Raw genomic sequence first — 27,938 nt, forward strand, 5'->3', positions numbered from 1 at the left:
CTTATTTATATAAAAAAAAATTAACGAAAAACAAATATGTAAGACATAAACAAACGACAACCACTGAATTACAGGCTCCTGACTTGGGACAGGCACATACATAAATGATGTGGCGGGGTTAAACATGTTAGCGGGATCCCAACCTCCCCATAACCTGGAACAGTGGTATAACAGTACAACATAAGAACGAACTATAAAAATCAGCTGAAAATAAATGATTTGTTTTGTAGATTGAATCAGTCAATTAAATGAAAAATGCGTAACCTATCTCTAGCTAAGAAGTTGAAAAAAACTGCCAAATGAATACGAATGCAATAAAGTCGAAGTATGGCTTTCTAGTTAATTGCTCTACATGTTCAGTGGACTATTTATGCGATATTTGCAATTTAGTGGAAAGATGTCAGTACAAAAAAAATAGTATAGCAATCTAAAACACCAAGAAACTCGAACCCAGCCAAAAACTAGGAGTGATCTCAGGTGATCCAAATTGGATAGCAGATCCTGTTTTACGTGTGGTACACGCTGTGCTGTTCATGTAATTACAAACATGGTGATAAGTATAATTCGGAAGGCCATATTCGGGTTAAAATGGATGGTATTTAAGTCACGGCAATTTGAACTTGTCCGTTGCAATCTGTGATACACACATTTCATTCGATTGCTTGTTGAACAAAAAACCCATCTTCTATCAGACCAAACGTAACTAATACGTTGCCAATCAATATATTAATATAGCATCTTGATAATGTCAGTTGGAATGATTTTTTTTTATTTTTAGAAACAAAGTGATTTTTCACTTAGTACAATCTATGTGTTAAGGCTTCCTCTTTGGTGACAATAACGTATTTGTCACGGAGGTAAGACAAGTTCAACAATTTGGTCTTAAAGATTTATGAAACATGTGAATATTTATTTATATTCATTTATCCATTCAGTTGCATAATTCTGTTTTATATCAACGACCACAGAGCCTTAGTCAATTTGAAATGAGTATTTTTGTCTTGTAGACTTAATCAATCAGTATTGCGAAGTGTTGTTTTCAATTAGTGGATTTATTTTTGGTCTTTGGATATATATATTTTTATATTTAAATTTCAATTGCTTGTAAATTGAACATATATAATAAAAATTTGCATTTTTTTTGTATTTTTTTTGTTAAAATTGAGAAATGATCAGAGTCATTACAGTCCAAAATGCCTTGAACGGTCAGAACACAACTGTGTACGGTTATTACTGCTATTCACAAGTACGATAATCTGAATGTGTTGTAATCGAGGTATTTGTAATGTCTGTTGTTTAAAGAACAACTGCTGGTTTCCATGGACCGTGTTAGGGTAATGGAAGAAAATAAATGCTAAATCAGTGTTTAAAATAATACAAAGTCGACGATAAGAAAGTTTAAGTTCATGTTTTAAAACCATGTCGAGTGACCTTCTCCCGTCTTTCCCAAAGTGTTAAAAAAGCTACAATATTGGAAAACGTATTCACTCCTTTTCTATTGTAACTTTGTGTTGTATAGTATTTTATGCATAACCATGTCTACCTGAGTATTTTGTATATTGTAACTTTACAAACCAACTCTAACCTGAAAGTTTAAAAACAATTAACACTTAATTTATGCTACAAAAATCAAGCAAATTATGATTAACTATGTGGCAATGACTTACAATCTATATTCCGTAAATACTCAAATCCTCCAGAACATTAAATCATTAAGGAATGGCTGTAATATTTCTTCTGTCTATGAAGAAATAACATAAAAAATGTGGTGCACATTGAATAACGCGTGTAGCAGGATTTAACAGTTTGCACCTCATTTTTTATGTCATTTCCTAAAATGTAATTCTAAATTCCATTTTAAACTGTAGAAAACCATAAAAAGCGTTGGTGACGTCACGGTCACATAACTAAAATATGTCTTTGGACTGATAACAAAATAACGTCAGCCAATCAGAAGACGCTTTACATCCAAAATTAAACTGTTAGTTGATGATGACAAACACGCTCAATAAACTTATATGAAAAACCATTATCCCGAAGAAATGAAGTATTCCGAAACATAAAAAATCGGTTCTATTTAAATGTAAAATATCAAAGAGTATCTAACAAAAACATCGAACTACGAGGAAAATTGAAACGGGAAATGCCTATGCAAATTGCGAAATTAAAAGCTCCAACATATCAATTTACTTTTAGATATTTTTCCAGACGACCTGTCAACTGACATATTAGGAATACTTAGTGCAGTTATGTACACTTAACAAAATTGTTAACAGCAATTGTGAGGCATAAAATTAAATAAGAAAAAACATGATGATAACTGTATATCCTGACTGAAGATATGGTATGATTGCGAATGAGACAACTCTCCAAGAGACCAAATGACACAGAAATCAACAACTATAGGTCACCATACGACTTTCAACAATGAGCAAAGCTCATACCGAATAGTCAGCTATATAAGGCCCCGATAAGATAAACGTAAAACAATTCAAACTAGAAAACTAACTGCCTAATGTAAAAAATGATCGAAATACAAATATGTAACACATCATCAAACAACAATCACTGAATTACAGGCTCCTGACTTGGGATAGGCACATACATACAGAATTTGGCGGGGTTAAACATGTTAGCGGGATCCCAACCTCCCCTAACCTGGTACAGTAGTGTAACATTACAACATAAAACGAACTATGTTCCGAGCTATGTAGTCCATTTTAAACTACTAATGTTGGTAGTTTTGTTTGCGTTATATGTTAATTCACTATACAACTACATAATACCTTTTTATTATTAAGAGCTCATGCAATTCTCTTTGATTCGTTTTCCCTTGATCTGTCTTTACCTACTCGACTGATAGAGAATATAAAAAAAAGATTACCTATATAGCTATTGTCGCTATAACTTAACAGTTACATATATTTGGATAGTTTCATATATCGACATGTCTAATGTTCTTGGTATATGTCTTAACTTGTTAACCACCGATATTACCTGTTCCACACACGTTTTCGTATCTAGCAAGTGTATATATCCTGATATGGTTTAAATATGTTTTGGTCGTAACTCAATCTACTTTATTATCCTCTTTTACAGGTACACTTTAAAATAGATAAATAGATCAGCATATTCAATTCTGTTGACCCTAGTACATAAACTGTTACGCAACTATTTTTATAGCTGTCTATTATTTTAAATTGTGTCACCTAATGTAAAAAATATAAGCGGCTTATTTTGTACCCCGATACCCAATATATCAATTAACATCTTACTATTTAAGGATATTACAAATTGAATAACCACAAAGTGTTGCTTATAGATTAGCAATAAGGGATTGAAGTGATCGTTTCATTTACAACGGTGTGAATTTACTACAATTAGACTTTGACATGTATAATACTGATAGTGATAGGATAAGTTTAAAATTCTACCTTTAGTTTAACAAAATTGCATTAATGATCCTGAAAGGTTATTCTATTTCCGTATATGACCCGGATTTAAATAACCTTGTCAAAACAACTTTCAAACAAAACAAATCAAAATGGCTCAGGCACAAGCTGCTTTTAAAACGTGTGAGATATGTGTTTCTGGACCTGGACATAATTATTGTGAACAGTGTGACCAGTTGTTTTGTGATGGATGTAAAATATCTCATTTACGGGCGAAAATTAGCAAAAATCACTCATTTCTATGTGGTCCAAATATAAACCCGGAAGTAAAACAATATTGTAAAGAACATGATGAAAACTTTATATATTACTGCAAGGAATGTAATTCGCCGATTTGTAAAATATGTGTGATTAAAAAACACAAATCACATGATTTTACTGAAATAAAGGAATCAACTGAAGGAATCAAAAATGAGGTCAAAATGGTGATCGACATGAAGATGAGAAACCTACAGTCAAAGATAACAGATATTAACCAAGGTACCCATACATATCAAGCTGATGTAAAACAAGTTATCAAGGCTATAAAAGAAGAAGGCAGACACTTGAAAGAGATGATTGATAAGAAAGTCGAAGGTCTTATTAATACTGTAAAGGAGAAACATAGAAGGAATGTTCAAACCTTACAGTCTGTTGGCAATGAGTTAAAAACAGCTTTGGATAAGGCAAATGAGCAGCAGAAGTTTTATCAAGACACCCAGGGTATAAAAGATACTACGAAATTGTTACAGAAACTTAAACAAATAAAGTCACAAATCGATCAAATAGAAGAAATACAGATTCCTATTATACCATCAGTTAAATATGCCACAAAGACAGTAGCAGAGGCAGACATAGGGAAACTGTTTGGGGACCTGAAATTTGGGTAAGTTTGTTCTCAGTTATTGATTCTATGAAATTGTTTTGAAAACTTTTATTGTCTTTTCCTTTTTTTTTCATATGAACTTTGGTATATAAGTAGTCTCTTTTCGACTCCAAATGGTTGAATAATTATGGCATTTCCGCTTCTTGTTTCAATTATATTATGTATTAGTATCTCAGATAATCAAGTTTTCCAGATTTAATAGAATATGCGATAATGCAATGCCAGTATACACTGTTATTCAAAATTGTCAGTGTTCTCTGATAATTGATTAAAATAGTCAGCATTTCATGAGTTACAAGACACGCAAATTGATACGTTGACTTTATAGAATCCTAAATATATGTTTAAAGTTTAAATTGGAATTCAGTAGGATTCAAAATCCTCCTAGTACACTTTTGAATTTCAATATCTACTCAAAGAAATTAGAATTCCGATTTATACTTTAAGGAATTAAAATCCAGTACAAATCAGCATTCCAGTATCTACTATTGGAAATTAAATATCCAAATATGTAAAAGAATGATTCTGAATTTGTAGTAAATTTCTAGTAGGATAAAGGATAGCTAAGACGTCGTTATACTATAATAATGATTTTTTTATTATCTTAAAGACAAAATGCAAAATACGTTGAATTCATTTTGGTTTTTGTTAATATTGTCATTACAATTACTCACAATTGACCAGCAAATTAAGTTATAGTCCAAAAATGAAGTTATAATTTGATTAAAAGTTATGATATACCTGTACTCTTAAGAGATTTCAAAACCATAAAGGACCTTTTATAAACTAATGATATAGCGAATTTTGGAAAAAAAAGCTTTGCTGTTAAATGAATTCATAGGAAACTCCAATTTATAAAAGGTTGTTTTGGGCTCCTTCTGAATCCTGTTGTACCGTAATATAAACATCTCAAAACTGATTTTTTTTAAATTATTTTGACTAAGACCTATACATTATTTCATTCCGTATACATGGTATAGACTGTATTAGGTGTTTAAGTTTCATTGAATCATTGGCATTTCTAGTTGAAGGTTTATCAAAAGACTTTTGGATTCACGCCAAGAAGTCAGCAACCAAAGAAAAATTAAGCGGTCTTTAATAATAGACATATATATATGAAGTGTTAGTACTACATGTATTAATAGACATATATATGAAGTGTTAGTATAGACTAATAATAGACATATATATGAAGTGTTAGTACAAACTATTAATAGACATAGATATGAAGTGTTAGTACAGACTAATAATAGACATATATATGAAGTGTTAGTACACACTAATAATAGACATATATATGAAGTGTTAGTACAAACTATTAATAGACATAGATATGAAGTGTTAGTACAGACTAATAATAGACAGTTATTTCAAATGACTGTGTTTATTACAATCCATCTTTTGCACCTGTTTAAGTGAAATAGGGAAAAAAACAAAACAAAACAAAAAGCAGTACTTTAAAATAAATGCAATTTGGAAAGTAATTTGCGATATTTTTGGATTTACTAACACAGCTAACTCGATTTGTTTGTATTTAAAAATACACTGTTTTATTTGATTTTAATAATAATTTACAATTTTAACGCACATATAAGATGGGAATGAAATTGTTAATAAGATCATTATTTTTACGCAGAGAAACTGTCAAAAAAGAAGAAAACCCTAAACCTAAGGAGAACGTCAGGTTTGTATTTATAATAGACATTTAACAAAGTTGTTTCTATTATACCCGTTTTCGTGTTCGTGAACTCTATACTTATCTTTTGTTCAATGGGTTTTGATTCCAACGGAACCGATAAGTATGATATTAACAAGATGCACGTTTACTTATTGGTTATCAAAAATACCATGATTATACTTCAATACGTCAGACGCGCGTTTCGTATACATACGACTCATCAGTGACGCTCAGATCAAAATAGTTATAAAGCCAAACAAGTACAAAGTTAAAGAGCATTGAGGACTCGAAATTCCAAAAAAGTTGTGCCAAATTCGTCTAAGGTAATACTAAGTTGTTATATGTTAAATAATGGTTCTTTCTCTTGTAGACATGTTATTATTACATAGCAAACCATAAAAACGAATCATTGATTTGCGGTACCATAAATTGGTTTAAATTGTGTCTCTTTTTCCACGTAATCGACTAATGTTAGCGACGTTGATTTTCGAATATACATATTGTTTACTTTTGATAGATACGACTAAGGGGTTGCACGACATATATAAACAATGTTAATAGATGTAATTCGTTCAGTTTAGCTTCCAAAATATCATACCTTAAATTCATGATAAAAAATTGTCCAGAAAAGAGATCAAAGACATAAAATGACATTTTTGAAAGATTGACTAAATAGGGCGCATAATAATTTTGATACAAGTGAGGTGTTTCTACATTTGAAAATGCCTATACCAAGTCAGGAATATGTTAGTTCTTGTACATTCGATTTGGATGTGTTTTTATCATTTGATTTTGCTATGTGATTATGGACTTTCCGATTAAATTTTCCTCTGAGTTCAGTATTTTTGTGATTTTAATTTTTGATATGAGATTCAAATGTCTGAGCAAAATTAAAGGTGAGTATTTAAATAATAAGTTACGTTTGAATATCAAATTCTATGAAAGTTAGACATCTCTCTTGAGAATATCTAAATATGATATCTTTTATAGAGTTACAAGAACAGCTAAACAATACAGATACAGATGCATAAATTGCAGGTAAGTGTGATGTTATGTAGCTCTCTTTCGGAAGAGTACAAAAAAATAAGTACAAATTCACAGATCATTATGAAATCAGATATGCAAATTTGAAAAACATAGATATGTAAAGCACAAAGCAAGTTTTTCCCTTTTAATAAAATTTCATTTTATGTTAAGATGTTATAAAAAATTATTGAAACAGTTCTGTGCCTATCAATTTATAACCTTTATTGTCAATGCCATACACATTGATTCAATTTTCCTAAATGATATTATTAAAACGCGCGTAAAGTATTTATGGATTACAACATGGCATATTTTATTTTAGACCCTTTATCAGTCATAGGTCCAAATATAATATCCGTGAGTATTTATAATAAAACTCATTTCCACTTATCATTTTTAATTAGATATTTATCGTCAGACTCTGACCTTTACCTATTTTAAGTGATATGATATATTCGGCAATATGTATTCTACGCTTATGTGTTTACTGTTAAATTCTAATTCGTAAACTCAAACGAACATAAAGTATTTATCAAATAACCACAAACTCTGACATGGGAGACGCCACTTGCAGAGACAAGAGCCCATTTTATTATAAATATGAGTATGGATAGTTCGTAAAAATACACAGGTATTAAGAAGCTTGTACTTGTTTCCCCATACCAGTGGTTTACAAACCTGAAAATGAATAATATAATTAATAGTATTATTATTTTGGCAAAATGCTACTGTACACTTTGACTTCAATGGCTCGAATGACTTTAAACCATCTGTGTTCACTCGTGCGTGAACTCAATATCCCAATTGAACAGACATTACTATAATTAACCAAACACGTGATGCGTTTTGTTATTTGATTTTGCCATGTGATTATGGACTTTTCGTATTGATTTTCATATGAGCTCAGTAATTTTGTGATTTTACTTTCAACTATAAACAAACAACATTTTTACATGTTCAATTTTGTACAACTTTGATAAATACATATAAAAGACTGTTCCTGAGTAAACAAATATACCACCATGATAAAGAGGACACAATAGGTAATTCAACAATGTAGAGCGGTAGAACTTTTGGAAAAAAAACATTGTGATAATAGCAGACAGCATTAATATGTTGAGCCCTGTTTATGTTAATACTAAACCTCAAATATGTAAGACATAAAATATACAGGTCCCAATTCAGTAACTTAGTCAGTGGTTGTATTATATTAAAATCTATTAATTTATTAATATCCTCTTTTCCCTACCTCGGGACTTATTACAGCTTATCAATTTAAATATCGATACTTGTCTGTCGCAATATATATGTCACGCTTGTCATATTTAAAGGTAATTATTAGTTTGAAAAGAGGAGGTTGCGATCCGATGCTCCTAACACAAAAACGTAGAGACATTGTTTTAATATATACATGTTTTACGATCCCGATTTGTTTTTGTCTCAATTCTCCGTATAAGTGCAATGCTATCGCAGTTTTAGATCCTTGAATAGGAGAATAAATGTCTCAAATGCAATTTGAACTATAGCGACATAGCTTACTGGGTATAAATGGAGGGTAATATATGTATATCAGGAGAAGCATACCACGTCAACTCTTCATACTGCTAGTAATGTGTTGATCTGTTTAGTCACTTCAATTTGTTTTCTTAATGGAATTCCCAGAATGGGGTTACGATCATTGAAAGGCTAACCTATGATTGGGATCTATATGGCTGTTGATTAATGATATCGATGTATTTCCATTTTAATTATCTTAGCCCAATATATTCATGTTGACCTTTTCGTTTGTTCTGTCCGATTGGTTTGCTTTAATTTGGATTATGCTAAATAAGTACACATATATCAATGTAAACGTTTAAATGCATAAAACAGAAACATTGAACAACATGGGGATTTTGTCTCCATCATTTTAACTATGATGAATAGTTGTTCTATTGACAAGCATATAATATTCTTTTTTTCTATATGATGGTTCACGTTTACTTTTCTTAATTTTCTAATCTCAATACAATGATTTTAAACAAGTTTTGTTATTGCACATTACATTTTGGATTGTGTGCATAACAAACATCCCAAGTTTTTGGTATACTTAAATGACATTAAAGACTGGCTCTTGATCCATTTTTCATTATAAACTGCAAAGTATTATTTGGTGCTTTCCACATGAGCTATTAGTAACTGTTTCAATCCAAAATTGTATTTCAGTTATCTAATCTTATTATGTTTATCAATGTTTATTAATTAAGGAGAAGGATGTATTATCCGAATGCTTTGTATTTTTAAATTTATGTACCTGTAACTCGTAACGGACGACATCAAAAGTTCAATGTAGGATAAGAAACTTAACTCACATAGTTTTTTTCACTGAGCCCCCCAACCCCCCTTTTAACTTAATTTAGGAAACATTGATTTAACAATAGGGATATATGTAAAAATCGATTTTAGATATTCAAAACCTGCAGAATTTGATTTAAGTTTTTTTTTTCATCCTACATCGATCGTTTGATGTCGTCCCTTAAGTAAACTATAAATAGTATGCTCACACCGGTGTGTAGAAATAGCAATAAAACCACACTTTTACAAAACAAACATATGTGTGTCTATTATTTATTGTTTTGGCTTAGGTTCTTTGATATGTATTTTGATGTACAAACATAATTTTAACTCTAAATTGTGTACATTTCAGGACAGAAATAACTTCTGAGTAAGTACTCATATTCAAATGTATTAACGAAAAATATACTGAAAAAGTCATATTGAATGGATACATAAATGTGATATAATATAATAATGATACATACTTTATCTAAAGAGGGTAACATCAGTCAGAACATTACTAATCTCCCCCGAAGCCCTCTGAATAACTCAAAATTTAACAATTATATAATATACACGTTGACATATATACAACTTTTTATGCAAAAACAAATGGCGAAAAACATACAGAATCGTTTCATGAACATATTTTGTAAATGTCAGATATACAAGACATATATATATATTGATTTTTTTAAAGTAGACAAACTTCATCTGATAATTACATTTTTAGTTTAGAAATTATAAAATCTTTGTTTGAACTGTTCTATCGTTTCTATCATTTTGATTTCTACAGGAATACTGTTCCGAAGATCTATACCGGAATATTGAAATGGTTTTTTTTCATGAAATTTGTTCTCGAACGTGGTATAAAAAAATGATTATATGATGAACACAAAGAATATATTGCATTAACATTTTCACACAAAAACATTATTAACAACAGCACATACTAATATATTTGAGTATCTGACATAAACACAAATGTATTCATCATATCTTAGGGTTGCAATAATGTTGATACACACAACAAATTTGGAGTTAAAGGAGCAATATGACCATCCGATCCTCGGGGGCTGGTGCACATTTCAATACTTAGTGATAGGGGTGCCGCTTGGTTCTGTAACCCGAACCTTTTTATATAATTCAAATTTCAAAAATGTTACCTTTTCATATACTGAACTGAGTAGGTAAAAATGTTACCTTTTCATATACTGAGTAGGCAAAAATGTTACTTTTTCATATACTGAGTAGGTAAAAATGTTACCTTTTCATATACTGAGTAGGCAAACATGTTACTTTTTCATATACTGAGTAGGTACAAATGTTACCTTTTCATATACTGAGTAGGTAAAAATGTTACCTTTTCATATACTGAGTAGGTAAACATGTAACCTTTTCATATACTGAGTAGGTAAAATTGTTACCTTTTCATATACTGAGTAGGTAAAAATGTTACCTTTTCATATACTGAGTAGGCAAAAATTTTACTTTTTCATATACTGAGTAGGTAAAATTGTTACCTTTTCATATACTGGGTAGGTAAAAATGTTACCTTTTCATATACTGAGGAGGTAAAGATGTTACATTTTCCGAGATTGTTTGGGTTTTGTTTGGTGTATAATGTGACAGTGGAAAACCAAGGTGCCAAAAGATAAAAAAAAAATAATGGTTGTTTAAACACAGCCAGGAACACCAATAAAGATGAACGACAAAGTTATGGGAACTTTATTGACCTTATCACATATTTCTGATTGTTTTCCCGACCTATTCACATATTAACAAGTTTGAAAAAGTTACTTAGTCCAGCATCATGTCCTATCATCTTGTATATAAAGAGTAGACACCCACTCCAGGGACTGATCATAGATGTAAGATATAGTTTATCATTTGCTGTACCGTATACTGTAGTTTTACAATCCATTTAATTCATAGTTGTAAGTGGCAAAAACTATGACAAATGTATTTATCTTTATTCATTATGTTTTAATACATTATAATTTGATGCAGTTTAATTTTTCATCATATTGATTTTGTTTCAGAAAAGAACCTTTGTAAGTATAAGCATCATAATACATAAGAAAATTTAATTATACCAGAAATATGACAAATGATCAACAATCAATCATTGAGTTCATGAGTGAGATCTATCAATGTTAGAGGATACTTGTCGAAGTCTGAAACCTCTGTGCATAATGGGACACCCTTCCTTTGTGTAAACAAACTGTGGTACACCAAGCTAAGAGAAACAATGGTTATACAATTAATATAAGGTTCTACTGGAAGAGGGACGAAACATACTAGAGGGACATCTACAGTCAAACGAAAATAAACTGACAACGCCATGGCTAAAAATGAAAAAGACAAACAGACAAACAATAGTACACATGACACAACATAGAAAACTAAAGAATAACCAATACGAACCCCACCAAAAACTAGGGGTTATCTTAGGTTCTCCGGAAGGGTAAGCAGATCCTGCGCTACATGTGGCACCCGTCGTGTTGCTTATGTGATTACAAATCCGATAAATAGTCTAATTCGTTAGGTCACATTCATGAAAGGGAAAATATACGATATAATTTGTGAAACAGTTATTCCATAACAGTCAACCAACTCGTGATGGTGTCAGTAAAATTTACGAAGTGATGATTTCAACTTCACTATTTGGAACTCTTGGTTTAATAGCTTCCTTGTGAGCAGCAACCCTCTATCAAGAAAATCATGATAGAAAATGCAAGCACGGGAATATCGTATCAATTGGGTGATGCATACAGCATATGCAGGTGCTCTTGGAATGTTGCTAAGAAGGTTCCACTAGAAATATTGGTATTTACCTCTTTTAAACAATGTTTTAAGAGGTCACGTCAAAAAGTTGTTTCCTGTAAAGTTCCCACATTACAATTATCCAAAAAACATTGATGACAATTTTTGAACGGTATTTGGGTTGTAATCTTATCGACAAATTTACTCCTGGACACAAATTAATGTCTAGGTTAAATGAGAGAATGAAAGACAGTAGGCAACATGACAAAGACAGTGATACGAATCGCAAAATTTGGTGTATGAGAATTTTTTTTAAATTAACATTTTTTCAACTTTATTTGATTAAAATATCAATAGAAATGTTACAGTCTATAAGAATCATTTCTTAAAGATAAAAAAATTCTACCAGCTGTTTTTCCTTTTGATATTAATTATAATTTTTTTTTACAAATAAAGGCAACAGTAATATACTGCTATTCGAAATTCATCAATCAATTGAGAACAAACAAATACACAATTGTAATTTTAAGTTTTTTAAAAACAAATAGCGTTTTGTTCGTTTCAATACCGAATGACTGACTGGGTTTTATGTAATTACATTGACTTTTAAAAATGAACCTCAGTATAGTTCATGGAACTTTTGCAAAGAAGAACCAGGACTACAGAACACGTACTGTGGGTGGTGTTTCATATTGTAGTAGAAATCAATCTGGTTCCATCTGAATGTTTCAATTGATGATGCAAAATAAAAAAAAATCATATACCGGAACTTATAAAAGACAATTTAACTTTATAAAGCATATATGCCAAAAAAGAAATAATGTGTAAATTAACATATCATATTCTTGAACTCCAAGGTTAAAGTCACTGAATGAATTTAATTATTGATGTATCGATATGCTTGTATTGTATATTCGAATATCCCTAATATTTCTTCGCGTAGACCGAGTAAACTAGATGCGTGCTGTTCGCAGTTTCAAAGCTGATTTCTTCACACATTAATTTCATTAATTGTCATTTATTTTTCTGAACGGTTTGATTGGTTGGAATTTCTAAATGGAGTATTGCGTTTGTGGCTTCTTATATTTTCGTCGGATGATAAAACATGTTAAAACGCTCGCTTAACAAAACCCCGTTGGTCCTATATATCTTAACAAAACCCCGTTGGTCCTACATATCTTAACAAAAACCCGTTGATCATACATATCTTAACAAAACCCCATTGGTCCTACATATCATACTTAACCCGTTGGTCTTACATATCTTAACAAAACCCCGTTGGTCCTACATATCTTAAAAAAATTCGTTGGTCCTACATATCTTAACAAAACCCGTTGGTCCTAAATATCTTAACAAAACCCGTTGATCCTACATATCTTAACAAAAACCCGTGGGTCCTACATATCTTAACAAAACCCCGTTGGTCCTACATAGCTTAACAAAACCCCGTTGGTCCTACATATCTTCACAAAACCCCGTTGGTCCTACATATCTTAAACCCCGTTGGTCCTACATATCTTAAACCTCGTTCGTCTTACATATCTTAAACCCCGTTCGTCCTACACATCTTAACAAAACCCCGTTGGTCCTACACATCTTAACAAAACCCCGTTGGTCCTACATATCTTAACAAAACCCTCTTGGTCCTACATATCTTAACAAGACCCGTTGGTCCTACATATCTTAACAAAAACCCCTTTGGTCCTACATATCTTAACAAAACCCTGTTGGTCCTACATATCTTAACAAAAACACCGTTGGTCCTACATATCTTAACAAAACCCTGTTGGTCCTACATATCTTAACAAAACCCCGTTGGTCCTGCATATCTTCACAAAACCTTGTTGGTCCTATATTTCTTAACATAACCCCGTTGGTCTTACATATCTTAACAAAACCCCGTTGGTCCTACATATCTTAACAAAACCCTGTTAGTCCTACATATCTTAACAAAACCCCGTTGATCCTACATATCTTAACAAAACCCTGTTGGTCCTACATATCTTAACAAAACCCGTTGGTCCTACATATCTTAACAAAAAACCCGTTGGTCCTACATATCTTAAACCCCGTTGGTCCTACATATATTAAACCCTGTTGGTCCTACATGTTTTAACAAACCCAGTTCGTCCTACGTATCCTAACAAAACCCCGTTGGTCCTACATATCTTAAACCTGTTGATCCTACATATTTCAAAAAACCCGGTTGGTCCTACATATCTAAAACCCCTTTGGTCCTTCATATCTTAAACCCCGTTGGTCCTACATATATTAAACCCTGTTGGTCCTACATATTTTAACAAAACCCAGTTGGTCCTACAGATCTTAACAAAACCCCGTTGGTCCTACATATTTTAACAAAACCCTGTTGGTCCTACATATCTTAACAAAACACCGTTGGTCCTACATATCTTAACAAAACCCTGTTGGTCCTACATATCTTAACAAAACCCGTTGGTCCTACATATCTTAACAAAAACCCCTTTGGTCCAACATATCTTAACAAAACCCGTTGGTCCTACATATCTTAACAAAAACACCGTTGGTCCTACATATCTTAACAAAACCCTGTTGGTCCTACATATCTTAACAAAACCCGTTGGTCCTACATATCTTAACAAAAACCCCGTTCGTCCTACTTATCTTAAACCCTGTTGGTCCTACATATTTTAACAAAACCCAGTTGGTCCTATGTATCTTAACAAAACCCCGTTGGTCCTACATATCTTAGACCTGTTAATCCTACATATCTTAACAAAACCCGTTGGTCCTACATATCTTAACAAAAACCCCGTTGGTCCTACTTATCTTAAACCCCGTTGGTCCAACATATATTAAACCCTGTTGGTCCTACATATTTTAACAAAACCCAGTTGGTCCTACGTATCTTAACAAAACCCCGTTGGTCCTACATATCTTAGACCTGTTAATCCTACATATCTTAACAAAACCCGTTGGCCCTACATATCTTAAGAAAAACCCGTAGGTCCTACATATCTTAAACCCCGTTGGTCCTACATATATTATACCCTGTTGGTCCTACATATTTTAACAAAACCCAGTTGGTCCTACGTATCTTAAGAAAAGCCCGTTGGTCCTACATATCTTAGACCTGTTAATCCTACATATCTTAAAAAAACCTCATATAGAGGGACTTATAAAAGACAATTTAACTTTATAAAGCATATTTGCCAAAAAAGAAATAATGTGTAAATGAACATATCATATTCTGGAACTCCAAGGTTAAAGTCACTGAATGAATTTAATTATTGATATATCGATATGCTTGTATTGTATATTCGAATATCCCTAATATTTCTTCGCGTAGACCGAGTAAACTAGATGCGTGCTGTTCGCAGTTTCCAAGCTGATTTCTTCACACATTAATTTCATTAATTGTCATTTATTTTTCTGAACGGTTTGATTGGTTGGAATTTCTAAATGGAGTATTGCGTTTGTGGCTTCTTATATTTTCATCGGATGATAAAACATGTTAAAACGCTTGCTTAACAAAACCCCGTTGGTCCTATATATCTTAACAAAACCCCGTTGGTCCTACATATCTTAACAAAAACCCGTTGATCATACATATCTTAACAAAACCCCATTGGTCCTACATATCTTACTTAACCCATTGGTCTTACATATCTTAACAAAACCCCGTTGGTCCTACATATCTTAAAAAAATTCGTTGGTCCTACATATCTTAAACCCCGTTGGTCCTACATATATTAAACCCTGTTGGTCCTACATGTTTTAACAAACCCAGTTCGTCCTACGTATCCTAACAAAACCCGTTGGTCCTACATATCTTAACAAAACCCGTTGATCCTACATATCTTAACAAAAACCCGTGGGTCCTACATATCTTAACAAAACCCCGTTGGTCCTACATAGCTTAACAAAACCCCGTTGGTCCTACATATCTTCACAAAACCCCGTTGGTCCTACATATCTTAAACCCCGTTGGTCCTACATATCTTAAACCTCGTTCGTCTTACATATCTTAAACCCCGTTCGTCCTACACATCTTAACAAAACCCCGTTGGTCCTACATATCTTAACAAAACCCCGTTGGTCCTGCATATCTTCACAAAACCCTGTTGGTCCTATATTTCTTAACATAACCCCGTTTGTCTTACATATCTTAACAAAACCCCGTTGGTCCTACATATCTTAACAAAACCCTGTTGGTCCTACATATCTTAACAAAAACCCCGTTGGTCCTACATATCTTAAACCCCGTTGGTCCTACATATATTAAACCCTGTTGGTCCTACATATTTTAACAAACCCAGTTCGTCCTACATATCTTCACAAAACCCCGTTGGTCCTACATATCTTAAACCCCGTTGGTCCTACATATCTTAAACCTCGTTCGTCTTACATATCTTAAACCCCGTTCGTTCTACACATCTTAACAAAACCCAGTTGGTCCTACATATCTTAACAAAACCCCGTTGGTCCTACATATTTTAACAAAACCCTGTTGGTCCTACATATCTTAACAAAACACCGTTGGTCCTACATATCTTAACAAAACCCTGTTGGTCCTACATCTCTTAACAAAACCCGTTGGTCCTACATATCTTAACAAAAACCCCTTTGGTCCTACATATCTTAACAAAACCCGTTGGTCCTACATATCTTAACAAAAACACCGTTGGTCCTACATATCTTAACAAAAACCCTGTCGGTCCTACTTATCTTAAACCTCGTTGGTCCAACATATATTAAACCCTGTTGGTCCTACATATTTTAACAAAACCCAGTTGGTCCTATGTATCTAAACAAAACCCCGTTGGTCCTACATATCTTAGACCTGTTAATCCTACATATCTTAACAAAACCCGTTGGTCCTACATATCTTAACAAAAACCCCGTTGGTCCTACTTATCTTAAACCCCGTTGGTCCTACATATTTTAACAAAACCCAGTTGGTCTTACGTATCTTAGCAAAACCCCGTTGGTCCTACATATCTTAGACCTGTTAATCCTACATATCTTAGACCTGTTAATCCTACATATCTTAAAAAACCCGGTTGGTCCTACATATCTAAAACCCCGTTGGTCCTTCATATCTTAAACCCCGTTGGTCCTTCATATCTTAAACCCAGTTGGTCATACATAACTTAAACCACACATTGATTGGATGATAAACACAGTAAATGAGGCATGACAAGAAATGAAGGGGAAAAAGGCTCTTCAAGATCACTAGGAATAGTGTTATTGCCGACGATGCACTGACATATATTAATTTGATGACGTGAACGTGATTTTTTCTAAATAATCTTTCTATAGAGGCATTGCATCCTTTGTCATAACCGAGTAAACTACTAACTTTAGAAGGCGGAGCATATGGCAAAATTTGGGGTATTTTGTTAATTTGTATAGTTGCCATTTTGACTTATCATGACGGCAGCCATTACAATAGGAGTTTTTATGACTCTGAATTAAAATGGTCAATATGTCAATTCATATACTGTATCAACAAGTTGTTCGCATATAGGTGAATTGTACAGTTTTGTAGGGTTCTGTTTGTGTTCAAAAGAACATTTACTAATTTAAAAACTTTCGGTTTATTTTTTTGAAAATCAGCGTAATCGATTGATAATTGCTAAATAAAATAGCTACAAAACGTAGAAACGGAAGGTTTAGAACAGAGATCAAGATATAAGAAGATATTGTTCATGATTTGCCCAAATATACTTGAAGGTTGAATTTTAAAGCTAAATAACGTTTAACTTACCTGCTTATGTTTTCGGCATTTTTTTAAAAACATGATGATTTCAACCTTCTTAATTTGTAAAAAGTCAAATTTTCAGCAGTTTCCTTTAGAAATACACAACAGTTTTGTAAATATCCTACAAAGGAAGTTTTCCAAAACACATTAGGTTTAGATCCATTGCGGAAAAGGACTATTTTATCCGCAAATTTGATATAATTTATAATTTTAATCTGAAACTAAAGGAAGTAATTTAAATAAAAGGGCCAAATTCACGTGGTGCAAATTATAGGAATAACGTACCCTTGATTTTTCCATATGATTCGATTGACTAGAAATGAACTTATCGCTTTTGTTTGTTTTCGTAATTTGTTGTCTTGGTCTTTAATATCAGAATGTCACATTTCACGTCATTATTGAATTATACATTTTTTTTGTTAGTTGAATCGTATGTGAACAAAGTCCAATTGTGAACTGTATCGAAAATATCGAAATTTAACATGTTAAAGGTTCACAGGTTTATAAGGAAATGGTTCAAACCTCACTGCTGGTGGCAGTGACTAGATTTGTATTACAGGTCCAAAGCACTACACTCATTTAATCACAACAATTGTAAAGTTTTAACCAGTTATTCATCTGTATTCAAAATATTAAACATGATCCATTCACTGATTTATTACAGACATATTTTTTTTCTTTAAAATATTTAATGATTATCCTTGATGAACGTTTTTCTTGAAGCATGCGAGGAGACTTTGTTTAATTTAGTATTTCAAAGATTATTTGACGTTCTTATATGTACATCTTTTTTTTCCAAATAACACTACATTTGTCCATATCATTTAATTTTACTGTAATTGCATTATCTTATACATTTTATAACAATCTTCGTAACTGTTCTTTAGATCAAACATCAATGTTTTTTATTTACTGTAGGGCTTTAACCTTAGTATATATATATGCCTTTTTAGATTTTTGTTGTATAATTATGCCTGGGTTCATCTACTTGTAACTAGGTCTGAAAAAACATTATTTTCACATTATGTATTGGACCATAATTTTTAGACTCCGAAATGATTACAGTGTTCCTCTATAATACTGTTCATGGAATAACCATCAATGAATCCATACATGTACTACTGAGAAACATCAGGACCATGTAACTTAACCTTGTTCGTCATTCCATCATTCCATCATTTCATAACGAACTCTGTACGGATTGTGTTCCCTAAACACTGTTAGTCTTTAGAATGTGAACCTTATATGATGAGATACAAACTGAATTCTGCGCAGAAATTAGGCACTAAGGACTTTTCGTGAAAATAACATGTATATACACTTTGTTCCTAAACGCATTCAAATTTTTTTAGTTGATTTTTAGTTTGTGAGTCTATTGTGATGAGCTATAGATCATGTATTACATTCGGTTCCATTCCTCTATTTTTTTAAGAAATCACGGGAGTCAAACCTCGACAAATCCTAGCTAAATCATTTATAAAGACCTTTTTCGTGAAATCCTTCTAATAATGAGCATGCAACCGTTTTTGAAAACGGGACAATAATTAAGTGTCTGTCTGACTCCACATCTTGGTATTTTTTTTGTTTCATTTTACTCTTTGTCATCTACATTTTGATCAGTTACAAGACAGGAGTACCAAGTGGAGGTAGAGTACCTATCTAGGAAACCGTAATCAATCCACGCAGTGTTAACGTGTCAAGGATAGTTTATTTTATCATGTTGATGGTTATTTCTACAGCGATACTTGCTGCATTTTGACAATGTTTGATTTCATTGTTTGGTCTTATAATTGTCCTTTTATTTAACCTATGATTGCCAATGCCGTCACAAATTGTGTTGGATAACAACACTGACCTTTGCACAATGTTTCCATCCTCATAACCATAGGTGTTAAAACAGATTACAATATTGCCAGAATTCCTCTTTAGATTACAACCAACAATGACAAGAAACAATGATGGATTTAACCAGATTTTTTTTTTCAAAAACAAATAAAGTTTTGTTCGTTTCAATACCGAATGATTGACCCGGTGTTATGTTCTCATATTGACTTTTAAGAATGAACCTGGTACAGTTTAGGTCCTGAACGTTTTGCAAGAAACAATCAGGAACTATAAAATACCTACTGTGGGTATACATATATTGTACTAGAAATTAATGTTTGAATTTATGAAGCATCACATATTGATATTCCAGTAAATATGGATATTGTTATTTTTGGCCCATATGAAAACTTTTATCTATAATAGTCATTTCACTAGCAAAGTACATATCAAAGATGCAACCTTATATAGAGGGACTTAATATTTTATAAAAGACAGTTTGACTTAAAAAAGCATATTTGGCAAAAAAATAATGTGTAAATGAACACAGAATATACTGGAATTCCTAGATTAAAGTCACTGAATGAAATTAATTATTGATGTATCGATATGCTTGCTTGTACTGTAATAACAATTATCTTTACTCAGTGAAAATGTTATACTTATATAGTTTAATCTGTAATGTCGTATCGTATTGTTATATCTCTCTCATTTGCTTGATTATTCTTATTTTCTCTAGCTAGCTTTATTGTGTGCAACCATAGATGAATATGTATAATGCTTGTCAATCCATGAAAAAGAAAAAGATGTAGAAAAAAGTCACTTTATAATTTCATCTCTAAATTTTTTTTTAAAATGTGATATTCGAATAACCTTAATATTTGTTCGTGTAGAACGAGAAAACTAGTAGCGCGCAGTTCGCAGTTTCAAAGCTGGGTTTTTAGCATCACTTGGCGTCCGGACACTGGCGTCCGGTGTCCGTCGTCCGTCGTCGTTAACTTTTACAAGAATTTTCTCCAAACCTAGCCACAATCATCATTGGGGTATGTAGTTTAAAAAATGTGTCCGATGACCCGGCCAACCAATCAAGATGGCCGCCATGGGTAAACATAGAACATAGAGGGTAAAATGCAGTTTTTGACGTGTAACTGAAAAACCAAATCATTTAGAGCAAATCTGACCAGGTAAAATTGTATATCAGGTCTCGATCTATCTGCCCTGAAATTTTCAGATGAATCGGAAAAACCGTTGTTAGGTTGCTGCCCCTGAATTGGTAATTTTAAGGATTTTTTTCTGTTTTTTGGTTATTAACTTGAATATTATTATAGATAGAGATAAACTGTGAACACCAATAATGTTCAGCAAAGTAAGATTTATAAATAAGTTAACTTGACCAAAATGGTCAGTTGACCCCTATAGGAGTTATTGCCCTTTGTAGTCATTTTTTAACCATTTTTTGTAAATCTTTGTAATCTTTTACAAAATCTTCTCCTCTGAAACTACTAGGCCAATTTAAGCCAAACTTGGCCGCAATCATCATTGGGTCATCTTGTTTAAAAAAAAGTGTCCGGTGACCCGGCCATCTAACCAAGATGACCGCCATGGCTAAAAATAGAACATAGGGGTAAAATGCAGTTTTTGGCTTATAACTCAAAAACCAAAGCATTTAGAGCAAATCTGACAGGAGGTCAAATTGTTGATCAGGTCAACATACATCTGCCCTGGAATTTTCAGATGAATTGGATAATCGGTTGTTCGGTTGCTGTCCCTCATTGGTAATTTTTAATGAAATTTTTGCCGTTTTTGTTCTTATCTTGAATATTTCTATAGATATAATCTGTAAACAGCAATAATGTACAGCAAAGTAAGACCTAAAAATAAGTCAACATGACCAAAATGGTCAATTGACCCTTAAGAAGTAATTGCCCTTCATAGTCAATTTTTAACAATTTTCATAAAACTTGTAAATTTTCACTAACATTTTCCACTGAAACTACTTGGCCAAGTTCATTGTAGATAGAGGTAATTGTAAGCAGCAAGACTGTTTAGTAAAGTAAGATCTACAAACATATCCCCATCCCAAAACACAATTTTGTCATGAATCCATCTGTGTTCTTTCCTTAATATTCATATAGACCAAGGTGAGCGACACAGGCTCTTTAGAGCCTCTAGTTTTATTCATTAATTGTGGTTTATTTTTCTGAACAGTTTGATTGGTTGGACTTTCTTAATTGAGTATTATGTTTGTGGCTTCTTATGTTTTCGTCGGTTGATACAACATTTAAAACGTTCGCTTAACCCGTTGGTCCTACATATCTTAAAAAAAAAACGTTGGTCCTACATATCTTAACAAAACCCCGTTGGTCCTACATATCTAACCAAAACCCCGTTGTAACTTCATGTCTTAAACCCGTTGGTCCTACATATCTTAACCCCGCTGGTTTTACATTTCTTAAACCCGTTGGTCCTACATATCTTGAACTCTGTTTGTCCTACATATCTTAAATAAAGGCAACAGTACTATACCGCTGTTCAAAACTCGTAAATCTATGTAACCACACATTGATTGGATGATAAACACAATAAATAAGGCATCATATCTTCATATTTTGTCACAAGAAATCAAGAGCGAAAAAGCTCTCCAAATCACTGAGAATAGTATTATTACAGGTGTGGCACTGACATATATTATTTTGACGACATTAACGTTAATTTTTCTAAATAATCTTTCTGTAGAGGCATTGCATCCTTTGTCATAACCGAGTAAACTCCAGACTTTAGAAGGCAGAATATATGGCAAAATTTGGGGTATTTTGCTTGTTTGCAAAACATAGATTTTGTCTTATCATAACGGCAGCCATTACATTAGCATTATATATGCCTTTAAATTAAAATTGCTAATTTGCCAATTCATATCCTGTATCAACAATTTATTCGGGCACAGGTTTTTAGGCTTATGTTCGTGTTCAAAAGAACATTGACTACAGTAAATTTGAAAACTTTCTGCCTTTTTAGTTTTAAAAATCAGAAGCGTAACGGACTTATAATTGCTATATAATGTAGCTAAAAATCGTCGAAACGCAAGGTTCAGAACAGAAATCCAGATACAAGAAGATATTGATTTGTCCGCATTGAGGGGAAACACCTTGTATGTTGAATTTTAAAGCTTAATAAGTTTAAAACTACCTGTTTTCTTAAGTTTACGTCCAAATTCTTTTAAAACATGATGATTTCAACCTTCCCATTTTGTAAAAAGTCAAATTTTTAGCATTATCCCTTAGATTTACAAAACATTTTTTGTAAATATACGTCAAAGGAAGTTTTCCAAATCATATTAGACTTAGATCCATGACGGAAATGGATTGGATTATCCGCAAATTTGATATAATTATAATTTCAATCTTAGACAAAGAGAAGTAATTTAATCAAAAGGGCAAGAGTCACGTGGTGCAAATTATATGAATTAAGTACCTATGATTCGATTGACTACAGTTGAACTTATGTTTGGAATACCTTTCAGTAAGACTGAGGATATTCGTTTAGCTGTTGTAGATTTTTTTCATCATTTATATTGTCTCTTCTTTTTATTTTCGTCATTTGTTGTTTTAGTCTTTAATATCAGAATGTCACATTTTACGTCATTATTCACTACTGGACGAAAAAACAACTGTCCATACCAGTAACAGTCGTTGTACGACTGTCTTAGTCTGTAAAAGACAAGTAATGACTGTCAAATCTGTCATATTTCGTTGCAACAGTTCATTTATGTCTGTCCCAACTTTTCTACGGGTTGTGAAAGTCAAAAAATGCTACCATCAGTCATGTCAGAACTGTTGCAGTGGTTTACGGTGTTGTCACAGTCAAAATCTATTTATTACAGTCTTTCTAATAGTTGTGGCAGTTGCATAATGTCTGTCCCAACCTTTTAATAGTTGGGACAGTTAAAATTTGTTTGTGTCAATTTTTCAGACGTTGATGCAGTCAAAAAATGTTTGTCACAACGTTTTTAGAGTTGGGACAGTCGTTAAATGTTTGTTACAACTTTCTTTAGGTTGGCACAGTCATTAAATGTTTATTACAATTTATAAAAGATTGACACAGTCGTAAAATGTGTAAAGCAAACACTACATAGGTTGATACAGTCGGTAAATGTTTTAATACAAATATTTTAGCGTAACGGTAGTCCATCAGTGTAAAACAAAATCACGTCTCACCCGGCTCTCAAGATTTGATTTTGTTGTGAAATAGTCCATTACTTATACTATTATCGTCTATCGTGTGATTGTAAACTTGTTTTGCTGTTTATTCATTTATTTTGCGATCGTTGTTTGTCTTTTTGTCGTTTTCCATTTATTGCCGTAGCATTGTCCGTTCATTTTTGACAGTCAGTGTGCGTTTGACTTTAAATAATCCTTTTGATATCCTTACTTTTTATTTTATAATATCTGTTTTATAACATTTTCGTTCATAACTGGTTTTAAAAACCAGAGGCTTTCGTTTAAAATAGAGTTTTAATATTATTGCAGAAGAATGAGAAGATGATAATGGATTCATTCAAATTCATATTTGATAAATTCTGCGCAATAGAAAAATGTACAAGGGTGTACCTGAAATAAATTTAAAGATTATGACTAAGTTACCAATATTGTACAGCATAATAAAACAGTTTTAATTCGAATTACACCAAGAGGGACATTTCCGATGATTAAAAAAATAATTAGTAAAATCTGTCAAGTTTCATTAAAAACGGAAAACAATTCTTCACCGTATACGATTTATCCTCTTTAATTTTTTGTCGGCAAAAAAACAAAAAAAACCTGGACCTCAGGTCGGCAAACTATATTTTTGCACAGGTAACAACAGATGTTAGACCACATGTTCAATAATCTGAGCTGGAAAATACAATCTGTGAGTAGAAATTATCAATATTTTAAAGCATGTCTATCGAATAATCATGGATTCATAATTTTGAAGGGAAAATGTGCACAGTTGTCGGCTTACAGACCTTACAATGTGTTCTCATTGGCGGATCCAAGGGGGGGGGGGGGGAGGGGTTCCAAGGGTTCGAACCTCCTTTGTTTTGGCCGCTCAATGCATTTAAATGGGGACATATAGTTTGACCCCCCCCCTTTTTAGAGTGGCTGGATCCGCCACTGATCCTACGGAATCTATATTGAGATACTCGGATAGGCTATATATAGCTATGAATCGACGTTCTATATTACCACACTCGTGCATAGTTGCATGTTCCAGGGAAAATATAAGCTTTGAGCCACCTTTGAGCTTCAATGTTAAAGTTGTACATCATAATAAATCATTGAAAGTCATAAAGGACACCGTTCCCCTCCCCCTATTATCATGTGTATGTCATTATTCCCTTAATTATTTTGCATACATCACCCTGAGTGGAATACATAAAAGGTTACTCTTTATCTTCCCCTTTTTTGTGGGAATAATTTGGTCGATTATATAGGGAATCACTCAAGCATGACTGGATCCGTGCCCCTAAGGGCAGTCAGGGGCCCTGTCCCTTATGAAAAGTTCTGGATCTGCCACTGACCTATACATCATGTAGTGTAAATATTGTATGTTAATGTATTGCTAACTCGGGTCATAAATTTGCATGAAATACTTGTCACTGGACATTTTATAACCAACAACCAACCGATCTTTACATGTACGTATCCATATAAATGTATTTCTTATCATGCTTATGCTGGATTAATAGTATTTCCCTGGTTTTGCTTTATCAGCTGATAGTTTTTGTTCTATTAAGAATGCATTGTGACGTCACGATTTCCATAAAAAAAACATGCATAGTACAAACACATATGATTTGATCATAAAATGTTAAGAAAATTATTAACTTTAAGATTAAATAGTGACTTATTTAGCAAGTGTCCACTTTCATTTAGATTTTAAATAATTCTCAAATCATGGACAACAAAACATTAATATATTTGATAATAGCAGGCATTGAAAGTGAATAAATATTTTAAAAATGGTTTAAAATAGCATTAATCATCAAAATAAAACAATATTATTAAATTAATGTTCCTGAAACAAGGCACAGAGTCATTAATAGTTGCCATTTAAACACAGTTGATTAAACAAATTGTGCTAATTCAATTAGTAATTGTTTTATCATGTACTACATTGTTTAAAAAACACACATTAAAAGAGCAAAGCTAGCATCATAATTTTATTCTTTTTAGATTTAACATAGAATTTATATTAAATCACTATAATTTGTTAATACTTTGAACCCAAACTATATATTTTCATGTGAAATTTTTATATAAATTGTGCCCTGTTAGCAATGTTTTTCAAAATTCATTTGTGCCATACATATGTTATCTAACTTACAAGTAGTAACATTCAATGGTCATTATATATATATTCCGCAACCTTCTAATCATAAGTCATATATATTTTTCGACACGCATTCAATTGTGTTTTGGTTACTTTATTGTTGCCTAACTGTTGGGTTGATGCATCATTGACATATTCCACATCTCCTTTGATCATGTGCATTCACATACGACTGCAGATTTTTTGCATTTTTTACATAATCATGATAATTATTTTATGTTAACATTCAATATGTCAGGAAAACATATTGATACAAAAAATCTATCTGTATGCATATTTTTTTATGTTAACATGGTATAAACTTTTTTAAAGTATTTTATGAAGCTCAAAATATTATTTATAGATATAGTATTATCCAGTAAGTTCTCATACAATTTACTGTGTAAACTGCATTGTATATGTTGTATCTACTATAAATTTAGTCTAAAACAAATTTTTTTAATTCAAATTCAAAATTAACAATAAAATATTTGTATTTTCTGAATATGACTATGCAAATGTGACATTAAAATAGGTAATAATCAGGATGTTAACACTGGATATGTGAAAGGTAATAATCAGAAATTCTTATATACATGATGTAGCTAATATACAAATTAAGACACAATAGTTTATTGCCCTGGGGGATGATATTTAATCTGTCATTGGTATAATTATACGATTTTATAATAATGTTCACAAATTATCATGATTAAAATTGTCCTCTTCAAAATTTTGATAACTTTTTCAAAACAAATTATAATTTAAGAAAAATATGAAACAGCAGGATATATATTATTTTGGATATGAAAATGGAAATTTTAAAAGTAATCTGAATATTGATTTATTAAAATAAAATTGGATAAATAACTAAATAAAATAAAAAAAGTGAGCTGCAAAGCATTATTTAATGCAAGCTGTTATAACAAATGAATAAGTAAAAAGTATTCAGGGTAACACAAAAGATGTAAAAATTATTAAACTCAAGGATTTAAAACATTAACTGGGATGGTTAAGTCTTGGAACAATATTTTTACATCACAAAGGTGTATTCATTATATGCACTGGACAAAGGTAAAGTCAATATCATCTACATGTATATACATATAGTAACAGTGCATTTATTTATTTTATTTTTTCATTCCTTAAACTTTTCTTTGTCATGTTTGTCATGTTTGTAGTATCAATATATTTCATATTAAATGATAAACATAATTAAAATGAACAAAAGAAATAACCTGTTGTGTTTTAGAGAGGTATAACTATATCCGTGATGTCTGACTTTAAAGAATTGGTGAAATAAAGTATGGTGTGAGCCTCAATGAGACAGTAACCCTTCAATGAAAGTACACAATCACACTTAACAAATCATTAATGCAGGAAAAAGACAACACTATATAGAATTTAGACCCCCTTAAAAGATTTATTTTTCTTGTTAATAGGGACTTGAAAATAGAATTGTATTAGTGCTATAATTTTTTGGTCAATCAAATGAGAAGTGCTAGTTTTATCTAGGTAAATACAGTTATTGTAATTAACTTTCTTATTATTGCACAATGTATATACATGTAGTATTATATATTTATTATTAGTTAAACATTTACTGTACTTGAGTCTAAATGTATATTTTATTTTGTAGAATCATACTGAATATGTATTGGTTTGACCATGATTCCCACTTAGAATATGACACCTGCTAGTACATGTGCACTTTGATGCATAGAAAATATATCTATGTCACTGAGTCGCTGTATCATGTGTATGGCTGCAAATTGTGAAACAATGGATTAATTTTTTATTTAATGCTAGTTATCTATTGTTTTTGGAAATTATGAATATGGCGTGCAGCATTATTCCATGATGATAATGTGATGTTCTGATTAAATTGGACAAGAAGAAAATTGTGCTTGTACAAAT

At 32.0% G+C, this 27,938-nt stretch overlaps 1 protein-coding gene across 1 annotated transcript in view; it reads left to right on the plus strand.

The window, feature by feature from the left end:
• Positions 1-3,544: 3,544 nt before the first annotated feature.
• LOC143043836 (transcription intermediary factor 1-beta-like) overlaps positions 3,545-27,938 on the plus strand; it is a 124,581-nt gene continuing 100,187 nt past the window's right edge. The window contains exons 1-2 of the mRNA XM_076216016.1: positions 3,545-4,317; positions 5,954-6,001. Of these exons, the coding sequence (XP_076072131.1) occupies positions 3,545-4,317; positions 5,954-6,001 (821 nt within the window). The remainder of the gene's footprint in view (positions 4,318-5,953; positions 6,002-27,938) is intronic.

The sequence above is a fragment of the Mytilus galloprovincialis genome, chromosome 8 (assembly GCF_965363235.1).
Source record: "Mytilus galloprovincialis chromosome 8, xbMytGall1.hap1.1, whole genome shotgun sequence".
In the NCBI taxonomy this organism is placed as follows: domain Eukaryota; kingdom Metazoa; phylum Mollusca; class Bivalvia; order Mytilida; family Mytilidae; genus Mytilus; species Mytilus galloprovincialis.